Genomic DNA, 26,822 nt, shown 5'->3' on the forward strand with positions numbered 1-26,822 from the left:
AGAACCGGGTAGGAGAATGAGATAGAGTAGGCCATGACTCAAGAGGAGTAGGAGGGATAGACAAGGGAAAATTGTCACTAGTTTCAAATTGTATATGGTGACCAACACTGGAGAAGTATGGGACCGATTCAAAAGGTGACATTTGCACTTAGTGCACAAAGCAAACACATCCAAACACTTTAAGAGATATGTGGAATAATGGCCCATTAGAGTGTATAATTTGAAGAGGGATTTGATTATCTATTGTTGAAGATGACATTCTATTAATAAGGTAGCAAGCAATAAGTCTAGCATCTTCCCAGAATGAAGCTGTCATGTTAGAATGTGTCATAATTGCACGGACCACAGCTAGAAGATGTTTGTGTTTCCTTTCAGCCACTCCATTTTGTTGGGATGAGCGAGGACAAGTGGTTTGGTGTTGGATTCTATTATCACGATAAAATTGTAACCGTTGAGAGGAATTAAATTCAAGGGCATTGTTAGTGCGGACTACCTTGACAAAAAAGGAAAACTAAGTTTTTATTCCAATAATGGATGATTTGAGAATATAAGGTGCATCTGATCTCTCTTTTATTACAAAAACTCATGACAGCTCATCCACAATAACTAGGTAGTATCGACACAAAGACTTAGTAGGAGTATGACTAGGCCCCCATATATCCACATGTAGTAGTACAAAGAAACGATGACTAGATGGGAATGAGTTCCTATTGTGTTTTCTTATCTAACACTCATCACACTCAAAGACATAGACAAAAAGATATGAGGGAAGACACAACGAAGCTTAGGCAATGAAGGATGACGAAGACATAGATGCCACTAAAATAAACTGGACGTATACTCCACAGATATATGAGGTCCACCAGTAGGTTCATTGAAGTAGTACACTCCACCCGACTCATGGGCTCCACTAATCGTCGTCCTTGTCAATAAGTCTTGAAACACACAATGCAGAGGATTAAAAATCTCACAACAATTAAGATCTTTCGTTAGACAACTCACAAACAATAAGTTTTGTGGAAAGGCAGGGACACAAAGGACATCACAAATATGTAGATTGGGAGATATGGACGCTTCTCCCTTCCCAACAACAGGAGAAGCTCGGTCATCTGGCAAAGTAACACCGTGTGACTGTCATGTAAACAAAGACAACAATTTAATCAATTGACTATTGCTGCTACAAAAGTGCTGTGAAGCTCCCAAGTCAACGATCCATTGCCTAGTTGGGTGAGTTAGTATTACCTGCTGAACATGCTATATCTGTATCCACTGGAAAGCAGTCATTAAAGCAGAGTTATGGTCATGGGTAATTAGCTTGTCATATTATGCTTTGCTTAGGCGAACAGAATCAGCTACAAGGGGGGCGATTGTCATGGTGACTGAAGTGGCCACCTTAGCCATAGTCTTGTTTGGAGCAGATGTTGAAACATGAAACCCATGCTTGTCCCAACAACAGTCTTCAAGGTGTCCCTGTTCTCCACACAAGGTACACTACAGTCTTCCCCTGCCACCACTCCTGCTTCCACCAGTACATCCTCGACCTTTTCCCCGTATGCTGCTCATAGTGCCATGACCTCATAAGAAGCTAAAGCAGCAGTAGGTGCATCAGAGGAAGAGTTAGGGTCGGATGTTGTGTCTGAGAGTCATAGCAAATCTACTTAATCGATTGTAGGCATCCATAAGCTTGGGAATATCTAATCCTGTGAGCATATGTGCTTTACCAACCGAGTAATATGGAGATAGATCTGACATGAATCTTCGACCATCGTCTTCTCTTAATTAACTTTGCAGTGGAAGCAGGGAGGACTAACCGAATTGAGACTCTCATAGGCAGCCTTGACAGATGCATAATATTAGGCAAGTGTTTGATCCCCTTGTTATATCTTGAAGATTTCATATTCAACTTGAAGGACACAGTTAACATTTTTGTCTTGCAAATACATAACTTTCAAGTTGTCCCACTTCTCCTTAGCCGTGAAATGATACACAAGACCATCTACAGTGTAGGGCTGCACACTATCCATAATCCATGGCATAACTATGTCATTATCTTCCACCCAAGTAGCATACTTATCAATTTTCTTGTCTGGTTCAGGTTCAAGCAGAATATGTTTTCCTCGGTGCCAGGAAACTGACATCATGAAAGTCCTGGACCAGCATTCATGATTATAGTCATCAAACTTCACTGAAGATCCATAAAAAAACAGATTAGCAAAAGCCTTGTATTCAGTTGTAGCATAAAAAATTTTGATCTTTTAGAGTCTTCCATGATATTTGCTCATTGACCGAACACCAAGACTGAATTCTGTAGAGCTGAGACTTGTCTGAATATCTTGAGTTTCAACGATAGATAGAGGTGATCCAATGGGACCAATGCAACAGTAGTGATAGCTTTATGGAAAAAAAAAATCAGCAGCAATAACCCTCAAAACTCCACATTATAGAATAAAAGGTCCACAATGTAAGGCAGGGAATCAGCCCAAAATACTATCAACATAAAAATAGGAGCATCAAAATACCACGACTAAGAAGGTAGATGATAAATTAGGGCTTTCGAACCACAAAAGCTCCACGCTGAAGAGGGAATAAGCAGATCACGATGACCTTTTTGGTTTAAATCAGCTTACAGATTTGATAAATTCTGGCACATCAAATCTGAAAATTTCAGTCAACAGCTGCTGCAGCAACTCCACCGGCTGATATGCTGACTAATATGCTGATTGACATAGAACACACAGCAGATACACTCAGTCTGCTACAATCAACGACGTTTGCTACAGGGATCTGCCTTCAAAATCAACAACAACGAACAGGTTGGAGGTTGATCTCCAACATTGACTTCATCCACAACGATGAGATCTGATTGCCTAAAAGGTTACTCTACCATCGGCAATCAAATCTAGGATCACACGGCTGCACCACCACTTCCTTCAATCAAAAAGACAAAAACCCACTTCTAAAGAAGAAAAAGAATAAGAGAGAAGACCGAGGAAGGAGGAAGAAGATTACTCAAGCAGCTTTCATGTCAGACCCTCCTAGGAACCGGCAGCCCTGATAACATGTTGAATATGTTTGAGAGAAAAGAGAATCATATATTAGATTAGCTCTAATCTCTCTTAAATAGAGTTTAGAGGGGAGATACACAGATTACAAATAAGTCCATCCAGAAAGTAAAAATGATTAAATAGGGCACTAAGCAACTTTCTAAAATTCTAATAACCTCAATGCACTTAACTACTGTTCTCACTATTAATATTGTAATCCAATTGATTTTTCTGCTCGGTCCTGTGTCTCTGTTTCATGTAAACAAATTAATTTTGCATTTTCTTTACATTTGTATATGTAAGTTGCATTTAGTTTGAGTATTTGGTACATGCTCATAAATTTCCAAGTTTCATACTGTAGTCTGTAGTTGATTGTTTTAACTCTCTCTCTCTCTCTCTCACACACACACACACACACACACACAAACACACACATTTAGATCCCAAAACTATATCTAAGTTTGAGCTGCTTCCATGTTCTCTTCCAATATTTTGATTGTTGACATTGAACCGAACAAATTGTTTAGGTCTCAACTGTTTTGTGGTGTAGAGACATGTATTTTCTACCTACTCTATTTGTGGGTTCTCCCTATTTGATTAACTTTTGGTTATGACTCTTCGATTCCATCGTTGATAATCGAAAAGAAGAGACAGAAGGGATTTTCTTTCAATCTTCTCTGTTATTTAGAATAAAAAAATGTGTAGGCTATAACATTCCTAAATGTCAAGTCTGTCCTTGTGCTGCTGATCTGATATACTGATTTTTTCAGGACTATGTGAATAACTGGAGGGAAACTGCCCTTATACTGACATCTATTCTGTTCATAGCTGCAGCTATATGGTTTGGAGGTACCTAATTGGTTTTTGATTGTTACATATCTGTTGGTGAAATTTTTTCAGCTAGAATTTTCTTGTGCTGATGTCTTTACTGTGGTAACACGCTGACGCAGTTGCCTTGCCTTTTCCTTCATTATGTCATCTGCTCGCTGACTATTTGTCTTTTTTCTCAACCTGATTGGACCCCCAAACTTGTCAGTAACTCAGGTTCTTTATCTGTATATATTTTTTTCAGTGGAAAGCAATTTCTTATGTATTGGACAGCCAATGGGTATTCATGCATGTAATGATTTTAAATGCACATTGGTCATAAAAATGGCACTCATTCTGTTGAATCAAATATTATAATCGTAACTGCTATCACTTGTATACTTGTGTAGCTTAATGACTGACATTATATGCTTATTTCAGTGATTTATAGTATGGGATTTGATTTTTTCCATGTCCTAGAAAGTTAAAAAGGTTTTCACTTCTAACTGCCTTTGACTTCTCAATCGTTAATTCTCAAGTTATTCTTGTCCCTAAATTTTTACAACTGTGGGCTGCCACTTTCATCTCCCACTATTCTTCCCTGCTCTTCTTCCTCTTAGGGATGTTCACCCGTCTGGATGATATTTCTATTCACTGCAGTCACCTGCAAATGTCTTTGCACCTTGGATGGCGCCAGGGCACTCATGATCCATTATTTCTTTGATTTTGTTCACCATGCCCTGTGACTGCTTTGCTGCAGCCTAGTTAACCCAGCCAGCAACTTCGCTGTGCACAGATTGGTACCACCAGGCACCAGCTGTGAACTTTGTTGTATGTCCATCCATTACCTGTATGGTATGGACATGCATGGGTAGATGCTCAAGAAGAAAATATTTTACAAACAAGTGAATGAACATGGCTTGTCCAAAGGGCCAAGCAAAACTCTCATCCTTTGACCTGCTTCCCAGGCATTTTTCTTCATAGTGTGGACCGTTTTAATGAAGATGACGATCTCAAGGAAGTTAGCACGCTGGAAAGTTCAAACCGGACTCCTTTGCTGGATGTTGGCATCGAGGCTTGAAATAAACCAAAACGCTTATTGTCCAAGGTATGAGCAATGTACAGCATCTCTAAATGTTCAGATTTCTTATCTGTTGCTCTTGCTGGACAAATTGTGTGCTTTCTTGATATCTTGTAATTTGGTGGCTTGAATTTGTGACGCATCAAAGCAAACAGATTCATGCTTATCGGTGAGCAAGAATGGTATGCAGTTTTTGATATGCCCTTTTGTTGGTTGTGCCAGCAAGGCTGCAGATTTGTTTCAGCTGTCAGAAGGTTATGCTTTGGAATGGAAGCGTAAGGAGTACTTACACTACATAAAGCGGTGGCAGTGGATCAGCCTTACTCTATTGTATATATGTATGGAACTGGATGCTTTCAGCATCAGGGTTCGGCCAAATGTGAAAGGTGGAGCCGGTTCGGTGCAGTCTGAGTTTGCAAGACACCTAGAATTTGTTTGGGTAATTTGATTGCTGTAATGCATGTAAATTCAGGTTTGTTTCCGTCAAAATATTTTTCTGGTCGTTTATAGTTTCAAGCATGAAATCTGATGCACATAACAGAAAACCCTTGTAAATTCCTTCATTTTATTCCAGTGGCAGCTGTCGCTGCAATTATTATCATGAACATATCAAGACAGTGACTACCCCCTGTTAATCTGGTTTGCCATGTCCTTCTCTCTCTCTCTCTCCCTCTTTTTTTCCTGAGTGGGTTGGAAATGAAACCAGGCCATAATCCTTGAGCAAAAACAAAACCCGTTGGCTGTACCTTTCTGACCCTAACTTGGACATCCTTCTCTCTCTCTCTCTCTCTCTCTCTCTCTCTCTCTCTCCTGAGTGGGTTGGAAATGTAACCAGGCCATAATCCTTGGAGCAAAAACAAAAGCCGTTGGCTGTACCTTTCTGACCCTAACTTGGACACATAATCAGCAAGCATTTCTGTGTTTTCTGTTCTTTTTAATATCGTGGGAATTGAACTATGTCCAGTAAACATGCCAACCATGGACCGTCATACTACAGCAAATTATCTGACTCTTCATTTCTTCCATTTTGAAAAAATCTTGAGGGGACCTTTCGGTTGATCGATAAAGGAATGGAAATGCCACTTAGTCCGTTACCCTCTTGCCCATTGAGAATGGTGGGCTTGGGATCCCCCGTCTTTTTGGAACTGGGATTACCAACCACGATGAGGTCTTCCATCTTTTCTTTCCTCTCTTGCAGCCTTCCACTGCATTTCTTGAATCTGTTATGAGCTGGTTTTGGTTTGTGCTGCTTGGGGCTTTGCCGTTTTCATATTTTCGGGCTTTTTGTTGGTCTTCAGTGTGGATGCCTTCTTGATTTTATTATGAATTCTCTCTCTACAGTCATTAGACTGTCTCTCCCTTTGTTTTTTTTCAGTGTTCAAATTCGGGTTTCGATTTTGTTTTGACGTGAAAGTGTAATTTTACATTAACAATAATAAACAAACAGTAACCCTTGGGTGCTTCAGCTATCTTCAGATTATGACGGCATTTTTCCTTCTCAATCGTCATCGCTATTCATCACTTAATTGAACACGGATCCAGGTTTCAATGAAGATGTGTGTGTGAGAGAGTGGTTTCTCAAATTTTTAACTTTTTGCTCAACAAAGAACTCTTATGACAAATTAAAAATGACATTTAGTGCTTGCCAGAAAAGCAATTAAAGTGTCATTTTTCACTTAACGATGCCGCTAATTTGAATTTAATTAGTAAGGTTTGTGATGGCACAAAAAAACATCATTGTAGAGGAATAAGTATGTTGATGAGAATCAAACTTGAGCTACAATCAACTCACACCAAAGCTCACTGCAGGTTCTGCTTCATTTTTCACAGCAACAACAACAGCATTAGTAATAATAATAATAATGATAACGATAAATGGTTTGACCTGGCAACCGCATTGGAAGAGATCAACTTAAACAAACAATGAATTTATTGTCACTCAACAGTAAGATAATTTTGCAAATCTATCCGTCTTTTCTTGTATGTTAGAAAGCCATTTCCGAAATAAACGTATGGCTATATGAAGTGGGTGAGCGACGTTTTATTTCTCTTTTCTTTTCCCTGTTAAAAACCGTTGACAATGTCATAATTGACTTCTAAACCAAAAAAAAAAAAAATTCATGTCAATAAACAAACGGTTAAAATTGAGTCAAAATTGTGATGAAAACATGATATTGTATGAAACCTTCAAGTGAGAACCACAAAGTATAGTTGGTTAGGTTAGCGTACGGATGAAAAGTTATCATGCGTGCCTCGGCCTGACCTCAGGCAGGCACGACGTTAATAACTTTTGACAAACGTTATTAATGTCCTCACTTTTTATTTTTAAAATTCCGCTTCTCTCCTTTGAGTTCTCGCTTCGCAAAGTCGAGGGTTTCCACTTTCGCAGTCGGCGCCCCACTCCCTCTCTCTCTCTCTCGATTGTTACCACCAGCGGCCGGCGATCGGAGGTCTCTCTCTCTCTCTCTCTCTCTCTCTCTCTCTCTCTCTCTCTCTCCCTGTGGAGGAATGACAACTCCTTCGCCCCTCTTTTGCGTCTGTTCAGTTAGATTCTATTGCGGCTGACATTGCTGAACGTGTTTGGGATAGAAATAGTTCTCTTAAGAGTGTAACCAGTTCGGGTTTTCGCCGGAGCTTTCTCATTTTCAGCCGCTGTTGGCTGAAGACGTTGATAGCAATTTGCCGGTGGCAAACCTGGTTCGTTCTGTAAGTTTTTGTTGTCATTATCATGTAGATTAAGGTTAGGAAAATAGTGTTCTTCAAATTGTTGACTGGTTCCTTTTACGAATGAGTTTATGGTGACTCGAATCAGGCTAGTATTCGTTTTGCGTAGTTGGTTGCAGTGTAGACGAATCTAGGTTTTCAGACTAAGTCGTCTTGCTATTTTATTTTAATTCAGAATTTGATTAATTTTATGGTTGTTTGGAGTACTTTTCTCTTTAGGATAGAAATAAGCTTGGAATTAGTATATAGGTTCAAGCCGACTGTAAATAAATGTTTGCGGTTTTCTCATATTTTAAATATTGTTGGATGCATAGCTTCATAAATATTATGTTGGGTGTTCTGCAAATAAAAAGTTTGTGGTAATTGGATTGAAACAATGAGGTCACCAAACTCCGTTCCACTTTTCTCATTTGGTTCTGTAATTTCAGCAATACAGCAATAGGATAATGTCAAAAATCAAATGGGAAAAATGAGCGATAACCATATGGTACGCCGGTTTGGCCAGCGTACCCGTACCGGTGCGCCGGTACGGCAAAACCGGTACGCTGGTACGTGGTGGTGGTACGTTTGGATCTGGTTCCGGGTCGGAACCAGATTCAAACCATATGACTTTCGAAAAAAACCCCGACGCTCGTCTTCTCCCTCTCGATTTTGTTTGTTCTTTCGGCGGCGGGTGCTTGGGTTCGCTAGCGACTTTGGGGAGCGGCTGGCGACGGACGGTATCTTTATTAGGCAGTTTTTAGGGTTGCTGCTACTGTTGGGGGTTTGACAGTTTGGGCAGCTGCCGTCGGACGTCCGGCGGGAGCTTGGCAGCGGCTGGCGATTGGCGACGGGCAGCGAGTCATCGACGATAGGTTTGGTACATCTAATGGCTGCCTAATATGCAAAATTTCTATACGATTTTGGCTGTTTTTAGGGTTACCTCAATTTTTTGGGGGGTTGACAGCTTGTGCACATGTGTAATGGGGTCTGATTTTTGTTGGATCCCTGTGGGATATTGTGTGAAATTCGATCTTGAGCTTGTCCGACCTTGAGCTTGAATCATCTCAGCCAAAGATACCCAAATCCTCCTTCGTTGGTGGAACTGCACTGGTTTACTGACCATTACCGCATAGTGACTATGTAACTGGCTCCCTGTTCATGCCATCTCAATTTCCTGCTCCATGTTCATGCCGTGTTTTGTTGGTTTTCTCTCTTCTGTGAAAACTGAAAACTGTAATTTGCAATGCTCGAAATTTACTAAATGAGACTGTTCATGCCGTGTTCTGTGAAGACTATAAGTCTGTAACTTGCAATGCGCTTGTCGAGTGGTTTTGCATATGCCCTTCAGCCTTGTCGAGTTATATTTAATTTGATTATAACTTATAAGTTATAAGTTATGCACTATGCAGCTTACGATTATTGTCAGCATTTTTTTTTTTATGACTTATGAGATTATCTATGAGACTGTATGAAAGGAACGTCTTAATGTGATGATGTGATGATATCATTTGTTAAATTGTGTGGTTTGTTACTTTGATTGATATCATTTCGATATATTTGGAATTTTGTTTTATTTATGCATGACTGTGCATATAACTATGGAACTACTAAGTATCAATACATGGATGATTCAAAAGAATATGAGTTGTCCATTTCTGAAGAAGGTAACAATGATGAGACATGATTGAACAATTGTCTAGAAGAAATATTGAAACATTGCTAGAAACTTGTTGATATTTTCATTGAGGAGTCCATTTGTTGTAACTTTTGTTAGATGTGCAGATTTCGTTGTTTTTATATATTGTTATTCACTTGAGTACTTGTTAATTTGGTTGATATTGTTATCTAAATCTTGGTTTTCTAGTTTTGGCTGTTCATCTGTGAATGTTAATATTGTGCAACCATGGAGGATTTGGTTTAATTTTATATTAGGACAGATTTATTTTAAGTGATTTTTTGCATGTACAAGGTTTTGCTAAGATTAGTCGATTTGGGGATGACCTCACATCTATTTGAGTTGCTTTCAGTATGATTTCGTGATTGTGTATATAACTTGTTTTATCTTGCACATACAGCTTATTGTGGTTTGCATGCACTTCCATCATGATTAATGGGAGTTCAATTTATTTTTTGTATTGTTGTTTACTTATATATTTGTTATTTTACTTACTTTTTTTTTTAATTTTTTCATTATTTTTATGTTTGGATATTATATATTTCATAATTTTGAACTTGAAAGTTGAAGCTTACACTTCAATGCCTTGCCTGATGATAGGCTTAATGCTCACTTCGCCTCATTGCATTTAACAGTATTGATAAGTGTAACGGAGAGGGCGAGGGAGAGAGCATGGCAACTGGTCCTCTGTTGAAGAAGGTGGCGACCAGAAAGAAGACTAAGAAGAGCTCTAAGGTCTCTCTCTCTCTCTCTCTCTATATATATATATATATATATATATATATATATATATATATATATATATATATATATACTTTCCTTTGTTTGATGGTACTGGAGTGACATTTTTTCAGTGTATTGTAAAGTGTAAACTAAACTGATTAGTAGTAATTCCTCCAATGCCCTCGTTTTTACCTGTTGCTTACCCTGATTTTATTAATATTGAAGATATTCACTATGTTTAATTGTTCTTATTTTATCATTATGTATGTTGGGAAGAGCAATCCACATAGATGCTTGATGGAAGCTTTTGAGTAGGAAAATGTTTCTGTTCTGTGATTGATATGTGTTGCACTTGCACCTGTATTATGCAGACTAAGTGTTTGTTGAATATGCTCATGGTAGATCTGGTTCGCTATTTTAATATAGTTATGGCATCCATGCTTACTATTATGTTGTCATGACTTAGTTTTTGGACTTGTGATATCTTTTCTACAACTTTTTGTGTCTTCTAATAGATCTTCAGAAGACTGACTTTTTGGTGCTTTAGTCCTTTCGCCTTGGCCAACGTCTCTGTTCATTGTACTCTCGTACATTTCTTATTTTCCAATAGTTTTCTCCACCCTCTTTTTTTGTAGCCTAAGAAGCTTCATCCATGGGTGAATCCCCCTTCTAAATACTATTGTGATGAGATGGAAGGTTGCCCCCTGGACAAGTGGGTCTGCCTAATGGCCCTAATCTATGCGAAGATGGGTATAGTGGGATAAGTTGCCTAATCTATACAAAGAAAGGTGTAGTGGGATGGGTTGGGTGTATTGTTATATTGCAATGTGTGGAGAATTTCTAACGTACTTTGTACAAGTTTAAATGAAGTTTTGATATTCACTTTTCCAAGCTGATACCTTAACTCTTCTACATAGTTTCTGCTAATGCAACTATTATGTCTATGTTCCTTTTTCTGTTAGTTATTCTTGTGGAACCTGTAGTTTGACGTGCACAAGGGTTGATCTGGCACCTTCGTGCCTTTTCTGGCTCTTCTTCTATCAGCTTGTAGGCTGTCCGTTGGTGTGCCATCTCTGGATACAAAAGTTACTTTACTTGGTCGAATGATTCTTAACCACCTATGAGACCAATGTCTACATTCAAATCTCAACAGCCTTTCCTGCACCAGCAGATCAGATAGACTCTACATCCTATCCTTGTTCAGCTCCCTTTTTCCATTTGGAGAACGAGATGGTACCACCATAATGAGTGATTCATTGGAATATAATAAGAGGACCCCAACTATTTTGAAGGCTTCTAGCTTCATGATATTTTCAACTTATAAATTTAACTAATTTTAACTTTTGGACCTTATGGATTGAAGTTCCTAGGTTCGATGATGTTTGATTTTCTACTTTTGGTATCTTTGTTGTATTTACTTGTTTGGGATCATGTCTTAAAGTGTCCTATGGTTTGGGGCCAGTGTTAGGTAGTGGAAGTCATCCTAGTTTCTTTGTACTCTCATGGTCGGATATTTTGGATGACTTTAATACCATCTTCCAGGTTGTCTAAAGTTGATATATTTTACCTAAAACGGAAAACCAATGATAATGTAACTAAAACATGAATGATGAAATGGCGATATTGGATAGGCTTACATACCCTGTTAAAGAAGATTCTGTATTGGATTGTGTAGGCTTATCTTTTGTGGAAGTCTGGCTGTATGTGTTTCAAAGGACTACTCTTTGAAGATTTTGACGAAAGGAGAACTTCTCATAGTTTTGGAGAATTCTCGGGCTTTATGGCTTATGCTACTGTAAGAGCATATCAGTTGTCCTCTAATGACATGCATTTAAAGAGGCAACAGGAGAAGGTGTGACTGTAGGGTTGTAAATTGTCCATCTCTACTTTTCCGAGCTTCTATATGCAGTTGGATGTTGAGAAGAATAGAAAAACTATTTTATTGAGTAAAAGTTTTGTTTATTATCTCCTTGCATTAAGAATTTTATGTGCCATAACCAATTTTCTCCTCCATGTCTTCCTAAATTTTTATCAGCTCGGGAGGGTACAGCCTGAAGAAAAGCAACTCTTGTTTAACGAGGAAGAAATGGAAGATGAATTCGCTTCAGAAGAATCTGAAGAAGAAAAAAGAGACGAGGAACCAGAAGAAGAAATAGATGATGAGGATGAAGATGATGATGAAGATGAAAGATTGATTGAGCCCAGCAAGGAAGCTATCTATGATGCTGAAGGTCTCCGTTCTAAGCTTGCTGATATCTCTTGGCCTGAAAATGTGGACTGGATACACAAACTTTGCATTGATTTTGACCCTGGGCAAGAGATAGATGTAAATGATGACCTGACTCGGGAGCTAGCTTTCTATACACAGGCATTGGAAGGAACAAAGCAGGCATTTGAAAAACTGCAGTCCATGGGAATTCCCTTCCTCAGGCCTCCAGACTACTATGCTGAGATGGTGAAGAGCGACTCTCACATGGTTAAGGTGAAGGGCAAGCTCCTGATGGAAAAGAAGAAGTTGGAAGAAGCTGAAGAGCGAAGGAAAGCAAGGGAGGCAAAACGAATAGCCAAGGAAGTCCAGGCACAGAAGCTGAAGGAGAAAGCCAAGCAAAAGAAAGAGGAGATTGAATCAGTAAAGAAGTGGAGGAAACAGAGGCAGCGTAGCGGGTTCTCTGGAGGGAAAGATGAGATGAATTTCGATGAAGGTCCAAAAAAGCCATTTGCGAGGACGAATAAATTGAGGCGTGGGGTGGCTGCTGGTGATAGAGCGGGTGGTCATGGAAGGAAAGGTAAACCTGGAAAGAACAGAGAAATGAGGAATGCCAAGTACGGCTTTGGAGGAGGGAAAGGTAAGAAGAGACAGAACACTGCAGAAACAACTAATGATCTCAGGGGCTTTAACCAGGGTGATGCTAAACGAAGTAAGAAAAGGAGACAGCAGCACTAGTTCATCTGTAGTTTATATCTTTATGTCAACAAATTTTCGTCTAGGTTTTTCATATTTTAGCATGGCAAGGATTTACAGTGCATGAAGTTTTTTATTCTCTTATTCCAAAGTCACTCGCCATCTTCTTTGCCTTCTTAATTCGTTTTATACTGCATCCTCGACGTGGGCGTCCAGGACACTTCTCTGCCAACTTACCGGAGCATTCTCTAGCGTCCCATTTTGAGAGCCTTTGGCGAATCAAAGAAAATTTCTTATGATGTGAAAATTTTCTAAAGGTATTTTCGTCATTGTGGGAAAATTATGTAAATGTTTCTGGGGTTCGAATGATCTAAGTGCTCCGGAAAATCAGGTTTTAATGAACTAATTTTTGTTGAATAAAGCCATTTTATTTACATCCCTATTTGACGTCCCTTGAGCTTGATAAGTGGTAAAGCTCGTGAGCCTTTATGGAATTTTCTGCTTATGCATTTAATAATATTCGTTGGAGGTGTTTTTGAAGCAGGTAGAGTTTGAGGTTCAGACGATGACGCATTGTTCAAATATAAAAGTGCTACAAAACTTATGCGTCATTTCTTCCCTTTGTTCTTTATCTTCCACATCCGCATCATAAGTTACCACTCCGATGCAAACTCTTCTCAGACAGGGTCCTGTCTTTTTGATTAATTAAGAATGGATGAATACAAAAGCTGTATAGCCGGTATTACCATTTGGGTGATTGGGAGACCGAATCCTTCCTCCCTTTCCTTCTATCTTCAGAGTTTAGTGCTGCTTCAAGTGAGTTTGTGGTACACTGTCAACTATGTCGCACTACCATTATTTGCAGCATGGAAGAGTAGTGTCCACAGAAACTGACAGTGACTTGCCAGCTTGATCCGCTAAGCTACACCCCTTTGAACCCAGTGTTACTGTTCATTTAGGGCTGGTGGTGGGGATTCCATATGAGATAATGACTGCCAAGCCTAGTTATCTCCCATGAAGCTCTTTGAATTAGCCATGGTTAAACCAGAGAAAGCAGTCATTCTGGACCTTAGCAATATCCTGGTCGATCACCGTCAAGCACCTTAAGAGGACAAAAAAGTACAAGCAGAAGCGAGGCTGTCAAAGTGTTGAGTTTCGTCTTACAGTGTAACATTATGCTTTGAAGGTGTTTGTTGGTTCAAGTTCTGATGGAAATAGATCAATGGAAGCTGACCCACTTAGTGTCAAACCAAAATTCAAGCTGAAGGTGATATGCTCTTGTTTTAACTGGTTCGTTCCTTCAAGGCTTGCGCACCACACACATTCAATGGGCTTTCATCCGAGGCTCGTTTTCCGTGCCTAACAAATGGCGTTGAGGAAGAGGTATTCAGCATTCTGAGAGTCCAATTGATTCAATTCGTTCATTCTTTGGTAGGTTAAAACAACTTTGGCTGCGTAAGTTTTATATTGTTTGTGGGCCGCATTCAATCTGCAACTGATATGCATGATATTTAGTTAAGCTTCTTTTTTTCCTATTTGGTTGGATCAATCTTAATATAATCTCAACAAGAGTTCCGTATTTTATTTTTTTTCATAATTAGTGTGAGGTTGAAACTTTTGATAGAGCAGGTTATTTGTTATGTCATTCTTCTACTGTCATACGTAAAAAATGAAAAACAACATTTGCGGGTTGCCATATTTTACCTGTGATGGTGAAATGACAAATACTCTCTACTTTTTGTGGAACCCTTTGAATTATTATGAAACTAGTGATCAATGATCTTTTATGCAAGTAACAAGTACATCTTTTACTTAAAAATTAAATACAGAAAACGTATATTTTCTTATGCTTGACAGTAAAAATTATATATATATATATACCCACACACACGTTCCAAACAATAGCCACTCAAAAATCACGTAAATTTTACAATTGCAATAAAAAATTGTTCGGAATTTCAAAAATTCCCATTTTGCCTGTTATCGTGTATCTTGTTGTCCTTAAAAAATTAAGGGTCCTTTTGCGAAATATTCGACCATTGACGGTTTCTGCGTGACCTTCACGCACTTGTTGTAAAGCTCCGTCGGGTTGTCCAAAACCAGGCGAAACCGAACCGAAAATATTAACATGGCATAAGCATTTAAGTCTATTTTCTTTTGACATCTGTGATTCTTTGTCTTCTGCAACGCGTCGCCGGCCGAGAGAGAGAGAGAGAGAGAGAGAGGGAGGGGGGAGAGGGAGAGGAGATGGAGGGGTGGGATACGAAGACGAAGACGACGCTGACGAAGATACCGCTGCTGACGGTGAAGGCGGGGCCGAGGGACGGGGCGGCGTGGACGGAGCGGCTGAAGGAGGAGTACAAGGCCCTCATCGCCTACATGACCATGAACAAGTCCAACGACAACGACTGGTTCAGGATCACCGGCAGCCCCGACGGAACTCGCTGGACCGGCAAGTGCTGGTACGTTCACAATCTCCTCAAGTACGAGTTTGACCTCCAGTTTGACATCCCCGTCACTTACCCAGCCACCGCCCCCGAGATTGAGCTTCCCCAGCTCGACGGCAAAACTGCCAAGGTTAACCTTCGATACCCCATTCGTCTCGTTCATTCGTTCTTTCTTTCTTTCATTCATTCATTCGTTCGTTCGTTCGTTCTTTCTTTCTTAATCTTCTTCTTTTATTTGATAATTTTTTCTTCCTTGTGTTTGGATTTCACTTATTTCTTTCTTTCTGTTTCCTAATTTCTTCTTCTGTTTGGTCATGTTTTTCCTTTTTTTTTTTGAATTTCGCTTGTTTCCTTTGCTGCAGATGTATCGAGGAGGGAAGATTTGTCTTACTGTGCATTTCAAGCCGCTGTGGGCGAAAAATTGGTAATCGTCTTTCCCTTCTCCTGTTTCACATTCTGGTAGTCGTTGTTTAATTTAGCCTTCTTACTGGATTTACCGTTTTTGGTTCGTTTGGTATCATGGGTTTGAAATTTGACTATTTGGCGTGAAAAAGAGTGGGGGATTTGGTGGAATGAAAATCTCTCCTTTGGTTAATCATCCTGAACTGATGTATACCCAGGAGGGGAATTTAGAAGAAGCGGATGCTTCTCTTTCTGTCAGGAGTTTTTGGAATTGCATAGATTCCATGTTGTTGCTTTCGATTGTTTAATGTGGTTTTCTCATATTTATGGAAGCTACATGGTTTTCTTCATTATGCTTTTGGTAAGATTAAGAGAGGATCGGTTGATCTTCATGGTGGATCCCGGTGTAACACCATTGATCTGGTAAGCGTATGGGGAAGAGGATTTAGTGGGTTTTAACTTCTACATCAAAATTCTATGTTTTGGCAAATAGAAAATTTAGGGAGTTTACTTGATTGTCCGTGACTTTGGTTGTGAACAAGTGTCTTTTAGAAGTAGGTTCTGTGATAAAATGTTACGCCGGCTATGAGGTTCTCTAAGATGACCGGTTAAGCTGGTTTGAGAAAGTTGCTCAAAGCCTCAAACAACAACTAATGGCTGTAACCAGCACCTTAAGAATCTGCTCAGGTCATCATAAGTGTGCCGAAAGCATTGCTTACAGAGGATGATGTATAATAATCTCTCTATACCTATCTGAGCCTGTAATGAGAATGATGACAACTAACAAACGATGTTCTATCATGCTGAACCAATTGGTGCTAAGATGCAATGCTTAACAACTATGTTTGCTTAAATGTTTTTTCTCCCAAAAACTTCTGTTTTTATTGTCCTACTGTCTCCGACAAGAATCCAAATAATTTTTTGATGGAAAGATTTTAAGTCAACATAATGAATGTTGTTTTTTGTCCCTCAGCTTGTTCTATTGCTTGGTTCTCCTCTCCATGGTCCTATTTGAAGCAATAACAGTAATTGTTCTAGTTGTAAGGAGGAACTCCTAGTTACGGGTAAAGATTGGGACCCTTCTCTTTTTTTAACTTAGGTGTGCATGTCTTTTGCAGCCCAAGGTTTGGAATTGCGCATGCTCTCTGCTTGGGTCTTGCTCCTTGGCTCGCAGCTGAGGTCCCTAACCTTGTTGAGACTGGCATGGTAAAACACAAGGATGATACAGCTCCTTCCATCGCTGCTTAGACTGTTGTATTTCCCAATTAGTCATCTCAATTTTTATGTCAAAAATTGAATAAAACCAATTTGGATGCCATCATCAAACAGATCCTCTAATGTACCATAAACAGTTTAAATTTGGTATGCTATACTTATGTTTAAGGCTTTCATAGTTTCATTGATCTTTTTCTTTTCCTTGGTTGGCTGCTTTGAATTAATAGTGGTTATTTTTTAGGAGCTGTTCAAATGGTATCCCTCTCTGTTTTGGTTCGACTTCAGCTCTGGATGCTAGTGTGCTTCCAATTTCTTTAAGTACTCCTTGTTAGAGGTTATGTCATCTTGCAACAGTGGCCCATCCATTTACAATGAAATTATCTTTTTTAACCCTTCTCTTGGCATTTGATTAAGTTCCATAAAGATACTTTAAAAAAGATTATAGTTCTCTGCTCAATGCCTGTACTAGCCCTCAAGGATCCGAACTCTTCGTGACCATTCCTCCATAGAGACCTTACCTTGCTTTTCTTTTGCACATTCTTCCAACACCTTCCATCATTTAAATATTTTTGCTCAATTTTGTCTTGATGTAAAAAACTTTAAAATGCAGTTGTTGCTTCATGTTTGTATGCCAGAGATCTGATGAACTTTGTCACCAGATTTTGCTGTTACTTCCTTCCCATGTCAACTACTTCTTTGGGCATGCCTTGAGTTTATTAAAAATATACCCAACAAGAGATCCTATGGATGGTTCCATTTGTTTTCATTCTTTCTGTTTGTCTATTGGATTAGAATTCCTTGAGGATGCCTGTCAAAAATTTGTTTTGCTTACCCAATAGATGTGACGTCACCCCTCCTGGAAAAGTCGGTCTCTGGCCAATTTTCTTCGTGAAAAGTTTGGCGAAACAGACCCTAGTGTGTAATGTTCCATTTTCTTATTTGTGACGTTTGCTCCCATCATTGAGGATTAGTGCTTGAAATTTGATGCGAGAAATGCATGGCTTTCTGGATGTATCTTCATATTCTGCTTCTCAAAGTGGAACCATTGGTGAGAACGTTTCTTTCTGCGAATGTTATGGCTGAAGCAGTGCAGTCACATGTACTTAGGTAGCTAACTTGGTGGTGTGAGGTGCAACATGAATGTCCCAACTCCCAAGTTGGATGTGTAAATATGAAACTCGCGAGGAGTTCGGGAGCTCGTTGCAGGATGAGACTTCCGTAAGATTTTTAGTCGAAGGATCTCATTTAGGCTTTAAATTTGATCAGAATTATTTTTAGTGAGTCCGCAAGTAATACGGCTTCTTTCGTCACGTCTGGGCGGAGAGCAAAGATCTGGAGTGACTGATTTGGCAGAACAACGCAAAATCTAATGAAATATCACTCATTAGTTTTTTTTTTTTTTTTTCTTGCTTTGAACTTTGTGAAATATCTCAGGATACGTGGTTTCACAATCAGCAATCTGAGGTGGTTTTCGTTGACAAATCCATCCATAAACATTTGCATGTTTAGACATATTGCTGTTGCAGACAAGGATACGAACAACATGCACATACATTAAGACCCGGAACAAAGTAAAGGACTTGCTCGGCATCCTGGCTTCTTCCAGGTCGGGGGTTCCAATTCGTAAGCTTTCTAATTTTCTTTTGTACCGATCTGTTCTGAAGCTGTCGAACAGAGTTCATCTCCTAAGCAAGAGGTGCGGATGGCTCAGAGATGCTGAGATTGAAGGTGGCAGATGTACTGCCAAACTAGGGATCTGGAGCTGCAGCCACCGTCTGGAATCTATCGATCTTTGGCCTTTTTGCCTTTCGAGAGAATCTAAAATCATGTTGAAATGCATTTCTTTCGATCAATGAAAATTGCCTCCTAGGAGGAGTCGAGGTCCTATCAGGAGTGAAAATCACATCATGGGACTTGTTACGTCTCAACGGAGAAGATTAAATTCATTCTTAAAAAGAATCATTGAGGAGAGCTGAGACTGGATTTCGCCATAAAAATGGCATGACTCTGGAAAATAGAAATTGATTAGTTCTGGTTGCATTAGGTCACACTTGTTTTGCTTTCGTTGTTTGTTACACATCTAAGAGAATCTGAAAATTTGATCGCAAAATATGACAATACTTTGACAGGAAACTTTATGAAACGGAGGAAGCAAAAGACATCTTCATTTTGCATGTTTTGAACATTGTCAGCAGTTAAGCTACTGTCTGTAACTAATCCTAGATGCACCAAAAAAAAAAAATGGAAAAGAACAGGACGGCACCGTACAAGATTTCCTAAAAGAACATATTATTAAAATAACAATGCCACTAGGCAGTAGAGACCAGGAAAAAAAATAAATATTTATACAATAAAATATACACGAGCTGGCCTTATTGCTATGGCAGATACAAGGAAATTTTCACTTGTTACACCCACGACTGGGATATATGACTATTATCCGTAATCTTAAGCTGGAAAAAGAAGCCACCAAAGGATCTGCTTGAATTGCGAGTAATTGAGATGCCAAAAAACCTCCTTTACCTTCCCCATTCGTGATCTCATGAGCCAAAATTTGAAACTCAAGCAACCAATTGCTTCCAAATGTAGGGAAAATTGACTGCTGGCAACCAATTTAACATGCTAGCTAGAAGCTGAATAGCTACACTTGATCCAGAAAGTAGTCTACGAACCATCGGCAGGAGTTATACAGGGTATTGTACAGTCAACCTCATCCTTTTCATTTTCAACGTGAGTATCCTCAATAAGTCCGAGATCTGAATCCAATTCGCACCATTTGACACCTTTCTCAAGTTCATATTCTGAACTGCTTGTTGAAGTATCACCTCCTGCATCACCGTTATGGTCGCCAGAATGGCCATCACGTAACTCAGGGACATGGTTAACCTCTGAGCGGTTGAGCATTTCATTTCCACCATCTCTTGTATTTGGCAAATTGACTGACCGCTTATCCACCATATCATATACTCTGACCTGAGAATGTCGAGCAAGTTATTCATGATTCAAGCGCACTGAAGAAAATGGTGAATGAGAGCAAACCTGCAATGGCTTCAATACTTCATACTCTCGTGTGTCATTTCTCTCAAGTGCTTCTTGGGCTTGCAGCTCCATTGATTCCCTCACAAGCTGACTCAAGAAGCTTACATCATCTGACATGGCACCAAGTCCTTTCAAAAGCTTTGAACCAAGCTGAAGGCTGGTCTGCAAGTGAAATATTCTATTCAGTCGATAAGTAGCGAATTTAATTATAAAGATTAATGTGATAGAAATAGGAAACAGAAATTATTAAAGATACTACTAAGAAACCTCCGCATTTTCAAGAATTGCATCCGTTGCACCAGCTTTCTTTAGCTCCAGGAGATGTCCAAGGTCCTGAGCTCTAGCATATACTGGAATCTGTGTTTAACTGTCACTTCATGAGCATTTGCAAGTGTGTTTTATAAGCATTAGCTAATCATGTTGTGAGGAAATTCCTACATGACATAAGCATATTCTTGTCCTACTAAAATAACACAAAACTAAACTAAAATTCTGGTATAATGACAGAAAACTTCATTTGATTAAGGGTATGCGTACCCACACAAACATTGGCTGTGTCAACAGAAGTGTCGCATCTAGAACGATGCAGCCACATTCATATTCAATGCCATTTATATCCTAATAATTTACTGATAATATTGAAAATTAAAATATAAGTCTTTTTTATGCTTGCCCCTAGCCATTTGCTGTCACATTCCTAATAATCAAATACACAAGTCCGTAGCTTGACATGAAACAATAGACAAAAACTAGTGCATTGTACGAAAGATGCAGAAAAATAATCAGATAGCAATAGAAATAGCTTGACACGTTAAACTTTCATGGCTTTTGATTCTTCACAAGAACCTGATATGTTTTCCAGAAGGAAACAAGAAAATACAATTTTTTTTCTTTTTTTGTTTAGCTAACTTTTAATAATTTCTTTCTAACTTGCTATTTCAAATGAACCTATTAACAGTTTCTAGCTTCCTTTATGTATTGTGCCCATTCCAGATTATCTCTACTTCACAAGATAACTGCTCAAGTCTACCTGCAGGAAGCATATCAAAATCCAACATCAAACTAGTTCAAGGAATTGAAAATTGTTGATAATCAAGATCAAGAATTATTAAGATATTTATTATGATCAAAACGTGCTCCATGAGTGTCGTCTTCAGTCCGATCAGATATCCTAACCTTCCTCAACAGCCTAATGTTGAAGAAAGAATAGTCACCTGCTAAGTTACTAACAGTACTTTAGTGCTTAAGATGATGGTTCCCAAATATGGTTCAAAGGAACAAATTTATTAGTTCAGTGACCTATAGAAGTAAAAAAATGATGCTAATCACACAATTATTACAGAACTCATTTGTTCCAATTATAGTCATTACAATAGACCATAGTCACGAATAACGTTTTGGAACGAAGGTTTTTCTCAGGTATAATACGGCGAGCATGAAAAAAAAGGGAAAATATGGTAAATTTTAAAAAATTAAAAAAAACTAACAATGAGAGGAAAATAAAATAAGTGATAAACTAATAACACAAGCATCAAAAAAATAAGTAGATTTACAAGTTACAACAAATAAAAGAATAGAAAATAAAAAAAAACTGTTTGGCATTAAAAAAAATTGAAAAAAGGGAAAAACACAAAAAAATACGTTTTTTTCGTTTTTAACATTTTTTTCAAAAAAATGCGTTTTTTAAGTTTCAAATGGCAATTTTATTTATCACATTTTTTTTCGAAAAAAATTTGTTTTTTGTGACACTGCAATAGACCACCTTTCTGTTTCTCTCCTTGTTAAATGCTAAAACTAAAAGACAATATTCCATGAAGGAGACATACATGAACAAGGTTGTTAAGAAGTCAAAATGTAGTTTACATTTTTACAATATATACAAAAACAAAGAAGGAGAGAGAGAATAACTAGATTCTGACTTTTACAAACATGTCAAGGACTCCAGCATTAACGCTCTCCCTTTTTCTCTCTAGTCTCTACATAGAATGCTCTCTTTAGCATTCATTGCAGATAAAGAAAAGGAGAGAAATCATGGTTACGCCAAGACCTATTGCTATATATCAACGAAGCAATGGGCTCGTTTCAGAAAACCAGTGCACAGATGTAGACATGCTTATATGCATGCAGTTTGCAAATTCCATTGCTTGTGTTCTTTCTTCAAATTCATCGACCACACAGTGCTTCCAAGTTCCAACCTCAAAAAATAACATAATGACAAAGATGAAGAATAAAAGCTGAAGATTGGAAATAAGCTGTTAAACTATTCTACCGATGGGAAAGCAAGCCGAATTCTTTGTACTGATTCAACTGTTCTACTTCTCCCTGTATACATAACCATCACAGCTTTTGGCGAAGAAATTCCAGCTGATTGCAGAACTGCAGGTCTAGAGCCATCCCCATAAAGAACTGGAAAGCCAAGTTTTCTAGCTGCCTGATAAGCAGGAAGGATGTAATTGTATGACAAAGACATAACGAAAAGTTGGTGAAATTCACCTGATAGAAACTAAAGCTTAGTTCTATAAACAAATGTTGTCCCACTGACCTTCACAACCTTGGGGTCAATATCAAATGCCACATATGGCCAACCCATGATATTACTCTCCAGACCTGAGGCCAGTGGAGTTGATAAGAAATTGGCAAGGACCTGCAGTTAGGAAGAATATAATAAAAAATGATTGAAGCATAAAATCATGTGTGACTTCTATCAATGCAAGAAAATGCCAGATAAAAGATTATGTAACCTGGCCCATCTGTCCAAAGCCCACAATGACAACAGGATCAGTGGCATCAAAGTTCACCGAATCTGCAACTTTCTGCAAACATGTATAGTCATGTATAATTTTCATTAATCTACAAATCAAACCAAAGGAAAACGTGCACAAATTGTTCCACATACTTCCTGCCCTTTCATCTTCTCCTCGATTATGCCAGCAGCAGTCCTCCCAAGTTCATTGAGAAATGGAGTTAATGCCATGGATAAAACGACAACAATGATAAGCAACTTATTCAGCTCAAGTGGCAATACCCCAAGCCTGCAATGGAGGGAACAATGATCATCTTAAAGCATGGTATATGAGAAAACAAAAGAAGGCATGAATATTGCATGGATGAACTTCGCAACTAACCTGTTGGCTAGAGAAAATACAACGAATCCAAATTCTCCTCCCTGAGATAGAAGCAGTCCTATTCTCACACTTTCTTGCAAAGACAGCCCGACACGGGGCCCTATCGCAGTTATTATCAGTGTCTTGATTACAATGAGACCACCTAGGAGAGACAGTACATTTGGCCACTCCCGGAAAAGAAGCTGAAAGCAACAGACAATGTGGTTATAGGAAACTTGAGAATAATCCGTAGAAATAATTTAAATGTAGGCAGCAGAAAACAATTATGATGGGAATTTAACAATGTAAGAGGTATCCCATGTATTTCAATGTCATGTGTATCTGTGTATCTACAAGCAAATAAAATGAGTCAGATTTCAAAATCTAGTGTCTCACGAATGGTTTGCTAGACAATATCACACACACAACCATGTCAATACGACTGGATATGGGTGCAGGTAATGGGCGCTGCATGAATATGGCAAAATGATAGTTGTGAAATCCTTTGTTTATTTTTGGTAACTTTGTTTATTAGTTTTTAGTTTATATTTTATGAATGTGAATAATGAACATACTCTTCTTTTGCTTAAATCCTGCCATTCCTATATAGATATATATAAAGATGGGGAATGGGTTTAAACTGAGTTAATGAGGCTATTCATGATCTTATGCTACACTAAGACATACCTTCTAGAAAACAATAATTTAAGATTTATAATGTGAAATATTTTCTTTTGCATCTGGGGTGAGAAAAAGGAATGCAATTCATTTCTTATTTGATGATTTCTTAATCAAAATTTCATATTTTTGGGTAAGAAGAATGCACATTAGTTTTTTCTTAAACAAATCTCTTACTGGAGTGTGCAATCTTTCTTGCTTTGTTGAGCATTTGTAGGAAAAATTAACATTTCAGTATATTGCTCGTTAATAGTCATACCATATTTGGGATCTAAATTCTTAGAAACTATCACATTCTTATGAAAAAAATTTTCAATTTTCAACTTCCATATGCACCCTAAGAGGTATAAACATAGATCTACATGAGAAACAAAGCAATTTTCGTTTCTCTCTACCATAAGTACCCTAAGAGGTACACATTATAAACATAGACCTACATGATAACAAAGCATTTTTCTTTCTCTTCTACCATTTTCCACACTTGATAGTAGAAATATACATGCAAATAATTAGGTGCTTTTAAAACATAAGAAACTTCTAGAGTACCTGCATATCAATGGAAGTCCCTGTTGTTATAAAAAATAACCCAAGTAGTAGTCCTCTGAAAGGTCTAATGTCTGCTTCAATCTGTGTGCGGAAATTTGTCTCTGCTAATAATGCACCAGCCAGAAATGCTCCTAGCTACAAAAGTCAATTCAGTTGTTGAGGCAAACTATTACAATGGATGGTAATTAAACTACTCAGTGTGAATATTAGACCAAACCGTGTCACTAAAGCCCAACATTTGAGTAAGAAGCGAGGTGCCTGCTACAGTGAGGAGACAAACAGCAACAAAAGCTTCTGAACTCCTTGATTCTGCAACAACCTGTACTTAATCCATTCTTTTCATGTATTATGAAAGCATGTGATACATGTAATGGAAGAAATGCGCTTCATATCCGACAAAACCAACCTCAAAAATACGCCGAAGTAGGTATTTCCCTCCCAAAGAGAGCAAGCCAAGTCCCCCTAAAGCTTTCAGGCTCTCTGCCGCTAACATGGGCCAGATACTTTCTTGTACTAAATTCTGCAAAATTGTCAGTGCCACTTGCAAAGGTCAGGCTATTGCTAACCAAAAGAATGGCAAGGTGGAACATAAACTGGGCACAGAAAGTCCTAAAAACAAATATTTGTTTCCAGAACCTGTGTGAGTTAGTGTACTAAGATAATATGTATATGATACTTTCAATACTTTATCTTCTGCATGCCAGCATTGCTGAAAGAGGGATAGCTGCCAGAATCGGCTGACTAGAATCGAATTGGTAGAAAGTTTGTTCAATTGAACTCTTGATTCAAGGGTCCCACATGTCACACTTTATTTTCTTAATTTTTCTAATATTTTCAATTTGATTTTTAATTAAAAAATTACAAAAATTGTTCTTTACCAATTTAAAAACTAGCACAGTTTGATCATTTTGATTCATCTATGACGTGTGATAGTATAATAGAAAAGAATTTGTGTCAAACCGCCAACACATTATGACCTATGTCACACGGACACTTAAAAATAGGCCGCGCACCTGTGTCGACACTCCTACAGGTCTTTCTAAATTCCAAATTCAGTTTAGAACTTAGACCAACATGAGATTCTTTGGGAAAACAGAGATTTTGGAATTTAAAAAACATTATCTTCATGCATAAACTTGTATAAACTTGCACAAACTTATATGTTTTTTGCATCTTTTATGATTTTTAATGTTCTTTTTTCATTTTATCATTTTTTAGAATATAATATTTGCCGTGTCCGCGTATCCCACAATTGTGAAAATTGCAGTGTCCGCACCCGTTTCCCCACACCCGTATCGCACCCGCACCCGTGTGACTTAGGTCATGACCATGCTAGCAAGTAGCAAGACCAAATGACACAATATGGGGTCTGAGTAAATATGCTGTGAGAATATCATATAGCAATGACATCATCATCTTGCCATTGCTGAGTGAAGCAGATACATAAATAAGTAAATAAAAACAGAGAGAGATCCCAACAATCCTTTCCTTTATTTCTGACAACTTCCTCAAGCTTGATTTCCATGTTTTTTTAATGAAAAACTGAGGCTAAACTATTACAAGTAATGAACTCCGGTCTAAGAATGGAATAGGTGCTTGAAATGAACTGGATAAATACTGATGCATCTCAAGTTTATGTCACATGGATGCAGCAGCAGGATCCAGACTTCAGCAGCTTTGTGAAATTTACAATGGAACATGCATATCTCTATGTGTGTGTGTGTGTGTGTGTGTGTGTGTGTGTGTTTTTGTTTGTGTTTGTATACGCCTGCTTGTATGGTTAATGAGTAAAACCAATCCCAGAATGGGACTGGTTGAATCAATTCCCTGTATATATATATATATATATATATATATATATATAAGAATGCAATGTGCGAATCACATGGATCCAGCATCAAAGGATTTGGATTTGGCAACTTCACAAAATTTACAACATGACGGATTTAAAAGAGGACGTGATACAGGAATTAAAATGGAAATCTGTTCGACGTAGCCAAGACATCTGCACATGATGAGGTCATTAGCTGCTTAATTTTTGTGCTGCAGCAGCAACATATTTGTTCTGGAAAATAATTATAATGTACCTGGCTCTCCAGCACTGGAAGTATAACCAGGAGAGGGACAACAGCAATGTCCTGAAAACAGCAAGCATGCAATGGTGACCACAATAGTGGCAGATGTTACTTTTGACATAAATCAAAGGATGAAATGTCTAACATCTTCACATAGATCACAAGTGCAAACCTGAAGTAAGAGAATCCCAAGAGTAGCAGAACCAAATCTAGTAGGCAGCTCTCCTTTCTCTGCAAGTATCTATAAGACATCCTTGGTGAGCTACAAGGCAGCCATGCAGGCTTTGATTTGACGAAGATAAGTTAGCACACACTAGTTTTATGTATATTACAACATCTAGTAAGACACAAAAATAAGTTAGCACACACTAGTTTTAT

At 38.3% G+C, this 26,822-nt stretch overlaps 4 protein-coding genes across 14 annotated transcripts in view; 3 read left to right on the plus strand and 1 right to left on the minus strand.

The window, feature by feature from the left end:
* Positions 1 to 5,533, plus strand: part of LOC116252306 (probable sphingolipid transporter spinster homolog 2) — a 34,096-nt gene extending 28,563 nt beyond the window's left edge. The window contains exons 15-17 of one of the 2 annotated variants that reach the window (XM_031626471.2): positions 3,815 to 3,893; positions 4,820 to 4,959; positions 5,155 to 5,533. In XM_031626471.2, the coding sequence (XP_031482331.1) occupies positions 3,815 to 3,893; positions 4,820 to 4,932 (192 nt within the window). In that variant the 3' untranslated portion in view covers positions 4,933 to 4,959; positions 5,155 to 5,533. The remainder of the gene's footprint in view (positions 1 to 3,814; positions 3,894 to 4,819; positions 4,960 to 5,154) is intronic. The other variant, XM_031626472.2, reaches the window with a different exon arrangement.
* Positions 5,534 to 7,224: 1,691 nt separating this feature from the next.
* LOC116253302 (probable rRNA-processing protein EBP2 homolog) lies at positions 7,225 to 13,110 on the plus strand. Of its 10 annotated transcripts, none has more exons than XM_050077325.1 (4): positions 7,225 to 7,382; positions 9,949 to 10,048; positions 11,712 to 11,888; positions 12,072 to 13,110. In XM_050077325.1, the coding sequence occupies exons 2-4, from the start codon at positions 9,986 to 9,988 to the stop codon at positions 12,978 to 12,980; spliced, it is 1,149 nt and encodes a 382-aa protein (XP_049933282.1). In that variant the 5' UTR covers positions 7,225 to 7,382; positions 9,949 to 9,985; the 3' UTR covers positions 12,981 to 13,110. The 10 variants fall into 10 exon arrangements, with proteins under 10 accessions (XP_049933282.1, XP_031483924.1, XP_049933286.1 ...); XM_050077328.1 differs by having other exon boundaries at positions 7,267 to 7,382; positions 9,914 to 10,048; XM_050077331.1 differs by lacking the exon at positions 7,225 to 7,382 and adding an exon at positions 7,463 to 7,638.
* Positions 13,111 to 15,128: 2,018 nt separating this feature from the next.
* On the plus strand, positions 15,129 to 17,186 carry LOC116252313 (ubiquitin-fold modifier-conjugating enzyme 1). The gene is made up of 3 exons (XM_031626483.2): positions 15,129 to 15,515; positions 15,748 to 15,809; positions 16,906 to 17,186. Exons 1-3 carry the CDS (start codon positions 15,186 to 15,188, stop codon positions 17,033 to 17,035), a joined length of 522 nt encoding a protein of 173 aa, XP_031482343.1. The 5' UTR covers positions 15,129 to 15,185; the 3' UTR covers positions 17,036 to 17,186.
* Positions 17,187 to 19,150: 1,964 nt separating this feature from the next.
* LOC116252402 (K(+) efflux antiporter 3, chloroplastic-like) overlaps positions 19,151 to 26,822 on the minus strand; it is a 32,294-nt gene continuing 24,622 nt past the window's right edge. Inside the window, exons 7-19 of the mRNA XM_031626633.2 lie at positions 26,617 to 26,685; positions 26,457 to 26,507; positions 24,776 to 24,889; positions 24,587 to 24,688; positions 24,370 to 24,504; positions 23,167 to 23,348; positions 22,938 to 23,073; positions 22,783 to 22,854; positions 22,584 to 22,685; positions 22,311 to 22,472; positions 20,309 to 20,398; positions 20,042 to 20,203; positions 19,151 to 19,975 (exon numbers count right to left, since the gene is read on the minus strand). Coding sequence (XP_031482493.1) covers positions 19,667 to 19,975; positions 20,042 to 20,203; positions 20,309 to 20,398; positions 22,311 to 22,472; positions 22,584 to 22,685; positions 22,783 to 22,854; positions 22,938 to 23,073; positions 23,167 to 23,348; positions 24,370 to 24,504; positions 24,587 to 24,688; positions 24,776 to 24,889; positions 26,457 to 26,507; positions 26,617 to 26,685 — 1,686 coding nt within the window. The 3' untranslated portion in view covers positions 19,151 to 19,666. The remainder of the gene's footprint in view (positions 19,976 to 20,041; positions 20,204 to 20,308; positions 20,399 to 22,310; positions 22,473 to 22,583; positions 22,686 to 22,782; positions 22,855 to 22,937; positions 23,074 to 23,166; positions 23,349 to 24,369; positions 24,505 to 24,586; positions 24,689 to 24,775; positions 24,890 to 26,456; positions 26,508 to 26,616; positions 26,686 to 26,822) is intronic.

This window comes from Nymphaea colorata, chromosome 4 (assembly GCF_008831285.2).
Source record: "Nymphaea colorata isolate Beijing-Zhang1983 chromosome 4, ASM883128v2, whole genome shotgun sequence".
NCBI lineage: Eukaryota > Viridiplantae > Streptophyta > Magnoliopsida > Nymphaeales > Nymphaeaceae > Nymphaea > Nymphaea colorata.